At 42.6% G+C, this 14,927-nt stretch overlaps 1 protein-coding gene across 5 annotated transcripts in view; it reads left to right on the forward strand.

The window, feature by feature from the left end:
- SORCS2 (sortilin related VPS10 domain containing receptor 2) overlaps window positions 1–14,927 on the forward strand; it is an 806,006-nt gene that overhangs the window by 754,518 nt on the left and 36,561 nt on the right. For all 5 annotated transcript variants that reach the window (XM_074951738.1, XM_074951740.1, XM_074951739.1 and 2 more), the window contains 3 exons: window positions 11,595–11,715; window positions 13,656–13,789; window positions 14,542–14,670. In XM_074951738.1, coding sequence (XP_074807839.1) covers window positions 11,595–11,715; window positions 13,656–13,789; window positions 14,542–14,670 — 384 coding nt within the window. The remainder of the gene's footprint in view (window positions 1–11,594; window positions 11,716–13,655; window positions 13,790–14,541; window positions 14,671–14,927) is intronic.

Below are 14,927 nucleotides of genomic sequence, written 5' to 3' on the forward strand. Positions count from 1 at the left end.
ATTTACTAGGGGATCTTAGGAAAGTTGCTTTACCAGTCTGTTCCTCCGTTTCTACTATGTAAACTGAAAAAATAATTACTTCCCTGTAACTAAGGAGTATTCTGAGGTGCTTGTATACATTTAAGGAAATAATATAGCTTCTGTAAGGTGGTTCAAGTTCAGATGGAAGGTCCTAAAGAAGTGACAGTATTATTATTAATGTGAAATAAGAGTCTCTGCTGTAGTGAAACAAGGATTTTGTGTAAGAAAATATCATTCTATTTAATTCCTGTTAAATTAGTTCCCCCGATTACGAGCCTTATCAGAGACAGAAATAGCCAGCATCCCTCAAGAACAAAGTTTAAATGAGTTAGCTTAAAAACTACATTAATCCTTCTTAGCCACCAAATGATGCAATCAAATTAGAAAATGATGTGCTCATAAGTGAACTTGGTAGAAATGTATTAAGTTGTTATGGCAATTGGAACACTGAATTTAAAGTTATGGATCCCAAATTCTAGCAAATACAAGTAAATGAATTTCTAAGGTAATTGGAATTTCTTTCAAAAATTATATATCTCGGCACCATCTTTCGCGGTTACTACAGAATTGATTTGATGGCTTTCTAATGAAATCCAATTAATCAAGTAGAATGTTTTACTAGCTAATGAATTAATATCATCTTGGTATTCATCTTATAATCATCACTTACACTGTCTCCACCATTCCGTTTTTTCCTCATATGATTTTATTGAACATAAATATTTTGCATGTGAGCAATTAGATTATGATTGGTTTCGTGGTAACCAACATCAGATCCTTCATTTTTGGCCTTTCTTGGGATCCCATTTACAGTGTGTCCTTATTTCTTTCTTCTGGAGAATGCTCCTTTAGTTTAACTCCGGTGTTAGGGGTTTGTTATAGATATAGATAACAGGACTTATGGGGCCAAATCTTGAAAGCAGCTCAGTAGAGTGGATGCCCAATGGGTGCTGAGCTGTTCTGAAAATCTGGCCCATGATGTCTCTTGCTAAGGCTGGATGTGGTTATTTTAATAGGTGATCATGTTTTCCTCTGTTGAATATATGAAGCCATGGATCGTTACAGGTTGGGACATGTGAACCCCAGAAGCTCAAGGATGAGCTATAGTTTACCATGGGGAAGGCTGAACATGTGATGTGCGTGCGGTGTTTTATCTAACATTGATCTTAGCTAGATGGAATCAAACCAGCCCCCATGTGCATCTATGTTTCTCCTTTGAGCAGGTGGCCTGCTGGGAAGATCCTATCACTCCTGTTAGCTAATAAGAAATTCTCCTTTAATTCATATAGTGGAGGTCTGTAATTTTGGCACTGAAGGGAGTAAGATCTACTGCCCATGTTACATCTATGTGGATTACTTCATATATGTAGCATCTGTATTTATGAACCCACATTTTATTACAGTGTCACCTACTTACTGCCTGAGTCTGAATCCTCAGTGAATCACAGTGATCCTTGTTCTTTCAGGACATCCATCCATCCATCGTACATAGTTTTAAAGTCCTAGTAGTTTCACTGTTTTAATAGTTTATAGATAGATGGGGTGAGTGAGGTAATATCTTTAACTGGACCAATTTCTGTTGATCAGAGAGACAAACTTTCAAGATACACAGAGCTCTTCTTCAGATCTGGAAAGGTACTGAGAGTGTCACAGCTAAATACCAGATCAATCATATAGTTTAGCATAAGTAGTTGGCACATATTGTAAGGGACAATTCAAGATGAAGTGGCCCCAACTCTCCTGGAGTCCCAGGACAAAAAAGGGGATAGTGGATTACAGATTGCTGTCATAAACCATAAATCCAGTGTCTTTATTAAGACCATGATTTTTAGTGTCTAGCAAAGTTATGAATTTAAGCTCCCATGTTCATTTTTTGAAAGTGTTGTGCAAATTTCCTTTGAGGCTCAGGACTGATAGGTCAGATGTAGAGTGATCACTTTGTGAAAGTGGCAAAGAGTTCTGTGGCACCTTATAGACTAACAGATGTATTGGCACATGAACTTTTGTGGGTGAATACCCACTTCGTCCGATGCATGTAGTGGAAATTTCCAGAGGCAGGTATAAATATGCAAGCAAGAATCAGGCTAGGGATAACGAAGTTAGTTCAATCAGGGAGGATGAGGCCCTCTTCTAGCAGTTGAGGTGTGAACGCCAAGGGAGGAGAAACTGCTTTTGTAGTTGGCTAGCCATTCACAGTCTTTGTTTAATCCTGAGCTGATGGTGTCAAATTTGCAAATGAACTGAAGCTCATCAGTTTCTCTTTGAAGTCTGGGCCTGAAGTTTTTTTGCTGCAGGATGGCTACCTTTAAATCTGCTATTGTGTGTCCAACGAGATTGAAGTGTTCTCCTACAGGTTTTTGTATATTGCCATTCCTAATATCTGATTTGTGTCCATTTATCCTTTTATGTAGGGACTGTCCAATTTGGCCGATGTACATAGCAGAGGGGCATTGCTGGCACATGATGGCGTATATTACGTTGGTGGACGTGCAGTTGAATGAACCGGTGATGGTGTGGCTGATCTGGTTAGGTCCTGTGATTGTGTCGCTGGTGTAGATATGTGGGCAGAGTTGGCATCGAGGTTTGTTGCATGGATTGGTTCCTGAGTTAGAGTTACTATGGTGCGGTGTGTCATTGCTGATGAGAATATGTTTCAGGTTGGCGGGTTGTCTGTGGGTGAGGTTGCCTGCCTCTGAAGGCCTGTGAAAGTGAGGGATCGTTGTCCAGGATGGGTTGTAGATCACTGATGATGCGTTGGAGAGTTTTTAGCTGAGGACTGTATGTGATGGCCAGTGGAGTTCTGTTGGTTTCTTTCTTGGGCTTGTCTTGCAGCAGGAGCCTTCTGGGTACATGTCTGGCTCTGTTGATCTGTTTCCTTATTTCCTCATGTGGGTATCGTAGTTTTGAGAATGCTTGGTGAAGATCTTGTAGGTGTTGGTCTCTGTCTGAGAGGTTGGAGCAAATGCGGTTGAAAAGTGTTCACCCACAGTTGATATATGTGGTGTTTTTGTCTTTTATCATTTTTCTGTGTGAGTTCATTCAGGAGTGTAGTGATTATCTGGTTTAACCCATATAGTTGTTATTGGTGCATTTAGTGCACTGGGTGAGGTACACCACATGTTATGATAGACATGTGTAGGTCCTGTGGATCTTGAAAGGTGTTTTTGGTGGGTGTTGATCATTACAGCAGAGATATGTCCAACAGCTCCATCCAGGAGTACCATGCTGGACTTCCCTTCCCTACCACTTCAGCCAATGATGGATCTGCCTTCTGATGCATGGGATCTGTCTGTACCAACCTCCCATACTCCCCAAACACAGGGATGAACTAAGACCTTTATTTCCCGAGGGGTATTTTTGCCTTACTGTACTTGCAGTCTCCTCTTCTATCAGGTCTGGTCCTCCTCAGAGACATCAGTACAACAGAGGAAACCATTTAGAGGAATCCATCAGAGGAAACTCCACTACATCTACAAGTCAGAGCATTCTTCCTTCAGTACTGACAGAGTGATCGGGGGACGTCCTGGACGAATGGAAAAAGGAAAATATAGTGCCCATATTTTAAAAAGGGAAGAAAGAGAACCTGGGGGACTATAGACCGGTCAGCCTCACTTCAGTCCCCAGCAAAATCATGGAGCAGGTCCTCAAGGAATCCATTTTGAAGCACTTGGAGGAGAGAAAGGTGATCAGGAACAGTCAACATGGATTCACCAAGGGCAAATCATGCCTGACCAACCTGATTGCCTTCTATGATGAGATGACTGGCTCTGTGAATATGGGGAAAGCGGTAGATGTGATATAGCTTGACTTTAGGAATGTTTTTGATACGGTCTCCCACAGTATTCTTGCCAGCAAGTTAAAGAAGTATGGATTGGATGAATGGACTATAAGGTGGATAGAAAGCTGGCTATATTGTCAGGCTCAACGGGTAGTGATCAACAGCTTGATGGCTAGTTGGCAGCTGGTATCAAGCGGAGTGCCCCAGGGGTTGGTCCTGGGGCCAGTTTTGTGCAAAATCTTTATCAATGATCTGGATGATGGGATTAGTTGCACCTTCAGCAAGTTCACAGATGACACTAAGCTGGGGGGAGAGGTAGATATGCTGGAGGGTAGGGATAGGGTCCAGAGTGACCGAGACAAATTGGAGGATTGGGCCAAAAGAAATCTGATGAGGTTCAACAAGGACAAGTGCAGTGTCTTGCACTTAGGAAGGAAGAATCCCATGCACTGCTACAGGCTGGGGACCGACTGGCTAAGCAACCGTTCTGCAGAAAAGGACCTGGGGATTACAGTGGATGAGAAGCTGGATATGAGTCAGCAGTGTGTCCTTGTTGCCAAGAAGGCCAATGGCATATTGAGCTGTATTAGTAGGAGCATTGCCAGCAGTTTGAGGGAAGTGATTATTCCCTCCTATTCAGCACGGGTGAGGCCGCACCTGGAGTATTGCGTCCAGTTTTGGTCCCCCCACTACAGAAGGGACGTGGACAAATTGAAGAGAGTCCAGCGGAGGGCAACGAATATGATTAGGGGGCTGGGGCACATGAGGAGAGGCTGAGGGAACTGGAGTTATTTAGTCTGAAGAAGAGAAGAGTGAGGTGGGATTTGATAGCAGCCTTCAATTACCTGAAGTGGGGGTTCCAAGGAGGACAGAACAAGGAGCAGTGGTCTCAAGTTGCAGTGGGGGAGGTCTAGGTTGGATATCAGGAAACAGTATTTCACTAGGAGGGTGGTGAAGCACTGGAATGGGTTACCTAGGGAGGTGGTGAAATCGCCATCCTTAGAGGCTTTTAAGGCCCAGCTTGAGAAGGCGTTGGCTGGGATGATTTAGTTGGTGTTGGTCCTGCTTTGAGCAGGGGATTGGACTAGATGACCTCCTGAGGTCTCTTCCAACCCCAATATTCTATGATTCTCTATGACAGCACTGCCCTTAGTACTTGAGCTGATTTCTGCATCAGAGTAATCCAATGATCTGGACGAACCTGAGCCCCTTTTGAAAGAGACTAGTCTGGATAGAACCTTTAGGAGAACTTGGAGCCATCCTCCTCTCAGACATGACAACCAAAGGGACTTTTGGAACCCAATGCTTTGAGAGCCCCCACAGCCAATTAACTCCTCATATCAGCCTTAATTGGACACCCAGGATCCATGCAGGAATCACAGCAACCACCTTCCCTAGCCAGTACCTGCAGGCTCCATCAGCGTATGTGGCAGAGGCAGATCTGATGGTTCCGATGGGTGTATCATCCTCTTCACCCAATGAAGCTATTGCTCAATTATCCCCATCCCCACCCGTTATCCCCATCCCCACAGGCAACACTAAGAGCTTTTACAGAGGATTGCAGCCGAGCTCTCCTGAGAGAGTCTGTGACATGCAGCATAGACTCCTGGACATCCTTCAACCCTCTAGCCCTAGCAACATGGCTCTCCCAGTGAACAAGGCCATTATGGAACTGACTAGCCCAGTGTGTTATCCCTCCCAGATTACAGGACTCCATGTCAACCCATCTAACAAGGGTGATAAATGCCTTAACCTTTTGGGGTGGAAGGTATTTTCATCTACAAGCCTCTAATATAGAATTGCTAACTATCAGGCCCTGTTAGTGAAATATTATTTCACAAATTACACTAAATTTGTGCCATTCAGAGATAAACTTCCGCAGGAGGACACGGCCTGATTCCAACCCCTCATCAATGAAAGCAAGCTGATGGCTAAGACATTGCCACAGGCAGCAGTGGATGCAGCATGTACTGCATCTAGAGTCATTGCCCCACTGTCATGAGGTCCAAATTGTGGTTTCTCTCTTTAAGGTTTCCCTGGGAGGTTCAAAATACCATTGAGGACTTACCCTGGCTGAGTCTAATCTCTTCAGTGAGAAGATCAATGAGTCATTTCATTCCCTTAACAACTCTGGGACAATCCTCCATTCCCTGGACATTTGCACCCTGGCACCAAAGATGAAAAACCTCAAGCAAATCTACAAACCCAGCCCCCCAGGCATTTTATCACTAGTGCCCTTACGAACCATCACGTAAACAGCAGAGGGTGCCAACCCCCAGATACCCTAGTTCCTCCATCTCAACATCTTCCGCTGCTCAACCCCACCTGTCACCAAGGAGTTCATTTTGATGGGACATTCAAGAACCGTGTACCTCCATTGATGCCATTACATACTGTCCCCCAAACCTTCAGTGATCATCTCACCCTCTTTGTGCACAGCTGGAGGGCAATAACAACAAACAAGTGGGTACTGGAAATCATCCACTTCAGCTATGCTATCAAGTTTCTCTCCCCTCCCCCTCACTAATCCCCTCCTCAGCCCCTTTTCAGGGACCACTCTCACTAGGAAATTCTCCATCAGGAGGCGGTTTCTGTCCTTCAGCAAGGGACCATAGAGCAGGTGCTTCATCACCATCAAGAAAGAGGTTTTACTTTGTAGTTCCCAGAGAATTGGAGGTGGGAGACCCATTTTGTATCTTCAGTAGTTAAATGTTTTTATTTACAAGTCAAAATTCTGAATGATTATGTTGGGATCAACAACTCACTCCTTAGAGGACGGCATGTGGGTTGTGGCTCTTGACATGAAAGGTGCTTACTTTCGTGTAGGTTTCAGAGTAACAGCCGTGTTAGTCTGTATTTGCAAAAAGAAAAGGAGTACTTGTGGCACCTTAGAGACTAACCAATTTATTTGAGCATAAGCTTTCGTGAGCTACAAGTTACAAAAGTACTCCTTTTCTTTTTACTTTCGTGTAGACATTCATCAGTCCCCACAGAACTTTCCTTGGGTTTCTGGTAAGACAAGAACACAATTAGTTCAGAGTACTTTTGTTTGGACTAACCACAGCACAAAGGTCTTCTCAGTAGTGGCAGCCGAGGTAAGACAACATGGTTACACCATGTTCCCATACCTTCCTAGTTGGCTACTAATGGGCAAATCCAGTCAGGAAGTCCAATCAGAAACCATATTTGTATTCTGTTTCCTGGCATCCTTGGGAGTCTGCATCAACAAAGAAAAGTCCACTTTGACTCCCACAAGCATTATAGACTTTATAGAAGTGACCCTAGATTTGATCTCAACCATGGCCTACCAACCTTTGGAGAGATTCCATGCCATGAACAACTTGAAAACAAAAGTCACTCTCAGTCTTCAAACCATAGTCAAGGTCTGTTTTTCCCTAGTAGGACACATGAGCTGGTCTACTTATGTAACTCCATTTGCCAGACTCCATCTTCATTATCTGTAGGTCTGGCTCTGATCTGTTTACTCTCCAGACAGAGACAACATGAACATCAAGGTAACAGTTCCTGACAACACTGTTCTTTTGTCCACAGCAAGTGCATGCAGGAATATCTTTCACTGCACCCACATTATCACGGATGCATCCCTCATAGGACAGGGATCCCAGATGGACCATCCAGGTTGCATATCGATCTACTAGAGCTGAGAGCAGTCCCCCTAGCCTGCAATCCATTCTTTCCACTAATTTGGTCCCACCATATCCAGGTAGTATTAGATAACATGATGAGTGAATTCTACGTAAACAAACTGGGTGGAGCAAGATCCTTTCTCTGTGTGTAGAGGCAGTCAACTTATTGAACTGGTGCGTTAGAAACTGCAAAACACTCTTGGTAACATACCTACCAGGTGCACAGAATTCTCTGGAGGACAATCAGCAGACACTTCGCCACAGACCACGAATGGGAGTTACACAGTTGCATCCTGAAAAAGATTTTCACCAGTAGGGAATGCCATCACACGTTTGCCTCACAGACAAACAAAAATTCCATCCTTTATTTCTCCAGAGCAGGTCTGGGCAGGGATCTACATGTGATGCCCTTCTATTATTCTGGACAGACCACCTGAGGTATGCCTTTCCTCCCATTCTACTACTGCTGCAGGTGCTGCGAAAGATTCACCACAACAAAGCTAGAGTCGTTCTCATCACACCCAAGTGGCACAGACAATTCTGGTTCGCAGATTTGATGTGGATGTCAATCTGCCCTCCCACTGCCATGTGATCCTTCCTGGATCTGGTGACCCAGGCTAATGGCAAGACTAGACACCTCTCTGCCTCACAGCCTGGTATTTTGATGGACACTAGACTTAGAGTGTTCATGTTCAGAGACCGTTCAATCCATTCTTAATCAAAGCGGGTAAGAGTCAACAGGAAATGCTATTGGGCTAAATGGAAACATTTCTCCACCTGGATGCAAAAGAACCATTTGTCCTCAGAGATGGAGGGTACTCCTGCTATTTTAGACTACATCCTTCACCTCAGGAAGTTTCACCTTCTGTTAGTTCACTGCAGGTCCAACTAGTGCCTTCCATTCTTCAGTGGATGACTAAATTATTTTTCTCACCCAACAATCCTCAGATTCCTGAAAGGCTTCACTGGAGCCTTCCAGCTGATAACGAAACCAACACCACAATGGGACCTCAATCTTGTACTTTTCTGATCTTGAAGAAGAAATGGACTTTACTTACCTGTAACTAGAAGTTCTTTGAGATATGTCATTCCTATCTGTATTCCACGACCCACTCTCCTTCCCCTCTGCTGCAAATCTTATCTGATTCATGGTAAGAAGAGGGACTGGAGAGGCATCAGTTCACACTGCCACTTATACCCTTAGTTCAGAACACAAGGAAAACAACTACGCAGGTGTGGAACAACGGACACTGCTTTCAACAAATCTCTAATCTCAGGTACATGGAATGCAAACATACCCATGTGTGGAATGCAGATAGGGACTACACACATCTTGAACAATAAAGTAACCTCAATTTATGTCATAGCTGGACCATGGCTCCCCTGTGAAACATAAGCATCCATTCGGAATAGTCCAGTAGCCTGAATGTTCTTGAATGGGATCTCTGACCTCCACCTAAACAAAGCTCATGGACCTTACCTGCTCCCACCAATGTTTTATGATAGGTTGACAGTGTACCTACTCACTATACCTGGTCACCATCAACTAGTGTAGGTTCTGGGCATAGAAGGAAGTAGAGGGGTAGTGTGAATAATATTAAAAATGTATTTGTTCTGTAGGAAACAAACAACTCCTTTTTTCGGAGTCAGCAGTGCAGCACTGGAACCACACACTTGATCACACTTCTTGGCACCTGTGTCAAAAAAAAGAAAATATGAACAGATTGAAAGGTTCCGTAATGCGCAGGTGACAAACTGTTCAGGAAGGAGTCACAGAGGCAGATAGCTGCATTAGCAGAACATGAAGTCTGCATTATTTTAGTACCTTGCATGAAAAAAAGAACAGACATCTAACATGGCAAAAGGCAGTTCATGCCTGCCAGCCCAGCAAGTCATGCTGCAGTAGGCACTGTGGAAAACCATGAGAATACTTAGGGAGTCATCTAGTGTATGTAACTCCCATATGAATATCAGCATATAGCAGACTATGGCTCCCTTGTCAAACTGAGCTACAAAGGAGTGAATCCTGTAGATCCTGATGAGCAATCTACATCCTGAGAAAAATGGATGCCATAATTTTAGGATAATACCCCCATTGGTCCAACGACATTTTTGAGATTTTGTACATGTTGCTTCTACCTCTGAGCCACTCCTGGTTTTTTGGGGCACAATTAAAGAAAAGAGGACAGAAGACAGGTCATCTAACTGCTCAGATCCCAGAGCCTGGCTATACATTATAAAAAGGAGTAAAATAAGCAAACTAGAGGAATGCATGTTTCTATTTAATGAGGGACTTTGGTATTTGTCAATGAGGCACTGATAGCCCATCCTCGTGTGTTACAGCAAAGTTTTCCACGAGCATGCACAGCTTTATCATTATAATGTAACAGCACGGGCAAAATCCTCGTCTCTGCACTGGGTCTGAATAGCAAATGTAGAATTATAAGTGAAGAGGGAACAAAACCTCCCTGAATCTTTAGCCCAGTGGTGGGCAACTTGCAGCCCGTGGGCCTCACGTGGCCCATCAGGGTAATCCTCTGGTGGGCTGCCAGACAGTTTGTTTACATTTGCACAGCTGCCCGCAGCTCCCAGTGGCTGAAGTTCGCCATTCCCGGCCAATGGGAGCTGCGGGAAGCAGCGTGGGCCAGAGGGACGTGCTGGCCACCACTTCCCACAGTTCCCATTGGCCAGGAACGGTGAACTGCGGCCACTGGGAGCTGTGGGCAGCCGTGCAAATGTAAACAAACTGTCTGGCAGCTCACCAGCGGATTACCCTGGTGGGTTGCAGGTTGCCCACCACTGCTTTAGCCTGTGGAGCCATTCCACAACCCCTCTTGGAGCCCCAGACCTTTGTGCCTACAATCTACAGAAGCAATCCATATGCAATCTGCAGATCCACCATTCCTATCATTCTATCATTGTTCCTAATTTAGTTCTACCTGTTCTAAGGGCTGGGGGACAGCAGGTCACATGTAACAGAACTGTGCAGTGCCCAGAGAATGCAGGCCCCAAATCCTCCCGTCTTCTGCTTACCTCGTGGTTCAACTGTGGACTTGGCCAAACTTATGGGCACAACAAAAGGAGTAAAGTAGTCAGTGGATGCTGCTAGAACCTGGAATAGGAGCTCTGTGGAAGCACTGAACAGAAAACTGTTCACTTCAGAATCAGACTTAAATTCTTTGGAAATTATGCCACATGAGACTGAATGAGGCTCTTATTCAAAGCACAGATATATCTGACTTTTACCCAAACAGAGTCCTTATCCTTGCTAATTTGTTGCTGGATGTCATACTTACTCATTTTGTTTTGGAAATAAATGGCCTCACTTTGGACATTGTGACTGCTTTGAAAGCACAGGCCGGTTTTTAAACTTTAATGGAGTTCCCATTTTGGTTAGAAGGAAATTGACTATTTTGGGCTGTCCTTTACTACAGCTTAGGGGGTACTGAGCCTTTAGATGTAACTCTTTAGGGATAGGAGTCAGAATTTCTTCATGCAATGCACTGATGAAAAATAATTATAAACAATAATACATGTTTTACACTTATCCCAAATCTAAGAACATATATTACAAATCATTAACTATTTGAACCTCACAAAATCCCTGTGAAGTTGATCAGTAGTAATATTACCATTTTATGGCTAGGTAAGGTAAGGCACAGACAGACTAAGGAACTTGCATCAAGGTCACATAATGAATGAGTGGTGGAGTGAGAAATTGAACCCACCAGTCCTGACTCCCATTCCACTTCTCTAATGGCTAACACTCAACCTCTCTTATCTTATTGCAGAAACTCAAAATATGTCAACCATAAAGGGGATAATAAACTAAAATGTCAGACCCTCATTAAAATCATGTATATCTCTACCTCAGTCGCAGAACAGTTTACTGGAAAAAAATAGTTCTTTAATAAATGAGCAATACCATTTCTTGGGGTTCGGTAGACAATTGACAGATGTTTGCTCCCCATAGAGAGCTCCTGAAAATGTATATCAAAAGCTGGGGGGAAGTGGATAAGTTAAGAAGCAGCACTTTTATTTTCAGCAGAGGGCACTGTAAATAGAGGGGGAAGTGAATAATAATGAGAAATCTGTGAAGTATGATGATGATTTTCCACAAGGTTTTTACTTTTGCTCTTTCTGTTCAGAGTCTTTGGACACATCAGTTATCGTTCAGACTGGGAGCTGGTGAAAGTTGACTTCAGACCATCTTTCCCCAGGGAGTGCACTGAAGATGACTATGAATCTTGGGACCTCACAGATCTACAGGTACTGGACACACAATGATCTTGTGTTAATAATAATACATAGTGCTTATGTAATGCTTTGATATTCATTGTACTGTACAAACATTCACTAATGAGTGTGGATTTCAGCACACAGCTTTGACAACCACAGAGTGATTTTCAGAAAGATGAAAATAGTCCATTGCTGTTTTTATCAGTGACTTCAGAATGGCTTAGTCATTGTACAGGAGATAGATTTTGTGTTTCTTTTATTACGTAAACTGGGCTGGGGAAGGAGGAAGTATACTTAATTACTTACCACAGTAATAGGTGGTCGTGATGGATTGTGAAAAGTTAGACACACACTGGAAATTAAAACCCATCTCACTAATTGAAGCAATTTGAACATGCAGTTACATGTTCTGCCAACTTCCCAACCATGCACTGTACTCATATGTAAAGCACCAGAAGTAATTCCAGAATCTCAGTGGACTAATCATGTATTAGAGGCCAGTTGTTTTGGGCAATTGTTCTGTACTAATGCATTAATGCTATGTTAATCCCAGTATCCTGCAAAATTTAATTTTTGGCAACTACATTCGCTGTACTAGTCTCTTTACAGTGTATTGTTTGTATAGACCACTTTGTGATCCTTTTGGATTAAACGAGATATATCCCTGTTAGTCATGATGCTCACTGTCATTGTTATTTTTACTCTTCTCCCTGTGAATTTATTCCCTTTTCTCTTTCTGTGCCTCTTTCTCTAAGTTTCTTCTTCATCTGCCATTCTGTAGTATTTCAACCAAACTTTCCTTCAGCACTTATTCATTGGGTATATTATCACTACTGCTATACTCCTCCTCACCTGGGGCATGTTAGGTATGTACTTAGAATGTAACATAGCCCCTAGCCTTAACAAGAAAAGTACATTGAAACAGTGGAATTACACCTCTCCATGGACGTTTCAGAAACTGGAAACTTCTGAAATTATTTTAAAAATTGATGGAGTATTTAAAAATACCCACTTACCAGTACAGAATGTTTAAGTGACCATTCTCCAGGCATAAGTAATTGAGCTGTGCATATAATTGCAGAATTAGGGCCACAATTACCCATACATTTTTTAATGCATATCCTTAGACTTCTGCCCTTTAGAAAATATGTCTCAGTATCTGGAGAAGATTACTCTGTGTGCCATATGTGTATTGTGAATGATCCAGAAAGAGTGTTCTAAGAAAAAGGAAAAAAAGAAGCAGTTGTTATTCATTATAATGCATCATAAGCATGTACGAAACTGTACAGTTGCAGAACTGTGCTACAGAAATAAATCACTGTCTCAAACCGTTAATCACTATTGCTATTATTATTTATTTGTATTACAGTAGCACCTAAAGACCCAAGTGAGATCTGGGCTCCATTGTGCTAGGGAGCTGTACAAGCATATAGTAAGAGACAGTCCCTGTCCTGAAGACCTTAAAGTCTAATTAGGCAAGACATACAAAAGGGTAGAAGAGGAAAAAAGTATTAGTATCCGCATTTTACAGATGAGTTCAGAGAGATTAACAAGATGTTCAAAAGTGACAAGATTTCAGGAGTCTTTGTTTTTGAGTGCCCAACTTGAGACATCTTAAATAGGCTTGTTTTACAGAAAGTGTGGAGTAAATGCCATCTGAAAAACCAGGCCCCTTTAAGGTGTCTTATGTCTGGCACCACAAATCAAGACACTCAAAATCAGTAGGCACTTTTAAAAGTCTTGAAGTAAATGCCTTCCAGAGTTCACCCAGGAAGCCTGTAACAGAGTCAAGAATTAAACCCAGATTTCCTGCCCCTGAGTCCAGTGCCTTAGCCACAAGACCAGCCTTTCTCTGGCTACAGTCTAAGTCACAAGTGGGTGGACTTCATGACAGTATAATTTAGAACAAACACAGAAAAACAAAACTTCTCGTAGCTTTGGTTTTTACACTCCTGTGCTTTAATGTTCAGGGTGATCGCTGCATCATGGGTCAGCAGAGAAGTTTTCGGAAGAGGAAGATTTCATCATGGTGCATTAAAGGGAGGAGTTTCACATCTGCTCTCACATCCAAAGTTTGCGAGTGTGCAAACTCTGATTTCTTATGGTGAGCCTTTCTATGGATTTTCACAGTTATCCTAAAGATGAAGTGTGTGAGAGTCTGGGATATATAAACCCCACAACTTTCCTAAGCTGAAAACAACAATAAAACACCCCAGCAGGATCTGAATGAGAGGTTGTTTTCCCAAATGTTAGATCTGTTTCTTTTTAAAAGGCAAAATTACTGCAATAATCCTATTACTGTTTATGTTGGTGGGTTTTGCAAGCAATTATATAGAATTTCATAGCATGGCAGAGTAATGCAGAGCTATTATTATTGCCATAGAACCTAAGTGCTGTGGAGTTTCTTTTGAAAAACAGAACCACAAAAGCATGGACATTTTTGAAGTAAGGTGTCAGGTGGAAAAAAACAAACTAGACAAGTCCTGATGTTTTACTCAGGCAAACTCCCATGGAGCAAAATGTGAATGATGATCAGAGGATTTGACCTATTGTATTTAATACAAATCCTCTCTAGTTCTGAGTGAAGTGGAGGAGAAAGCGTGGTCAAGGAACCCCTTTAAAAAAACTAAGCTGCCAACAGAGAGAATTCTATGGAACTCATTCACAAAACTTTTTGGACCCAATCCTGCTCTCAGATCACTGCCTTTGAAATCACCCTGGGCTCAGCATGTTGTGTGTTGGCTTGGTATGAGATAGTATTCAAAAATAGGGTCTCCCTCACTTCTACCCAAGCACAGAAAACAGATTTGCTAATAAAACACGGGTGCTAACAGATTAATTGGATTTGTTTTGCAGTGATTATGGATTTGAACATTCAGCACCTCTGAAATCAGAATCCAGCAAGTGCTTTGCTAACTTTTGGTTTAACCCAGAATCACCCCCTGAAGATTGTGCATTAGGGCAGGCCTATGCGAGCAGCACAGGGTAAGTATTTGATACTTTACCAGCATTAAGGGGGGAGAGTACTCCTGTAGAGGATTACAACATGGCCTTAGGGAAAAGTAAATAAATACTCTTTATAGTTAAATTGTTTGCCTCAAAATTGTCCATAAGGTAGGGTTAGTGTGTAGGATGGTTTTAGTGGGGGGAAGGGCTAGGACTTGCAGGAAGGGCCAGGGCACTGTCAGCTTAATTTTTTTTTAAATTGATAAAGCACCCTTTAAATGGTATGTCCTGATTTT

The sequence above is a fragment of the Natator depressus genome, chromosome 4, assembly GCF_965152275.1.
Source record: "Natator depressus isolate rNatDep1 chromosome 4, rNatDep2.hap1, whole genome shotgun sequence".
Classification (NCBI taxonomy): Eukaryota; Metazoa; Chordata; order Testudines; family Cheloniidae; genus Natator; species Natator depressus.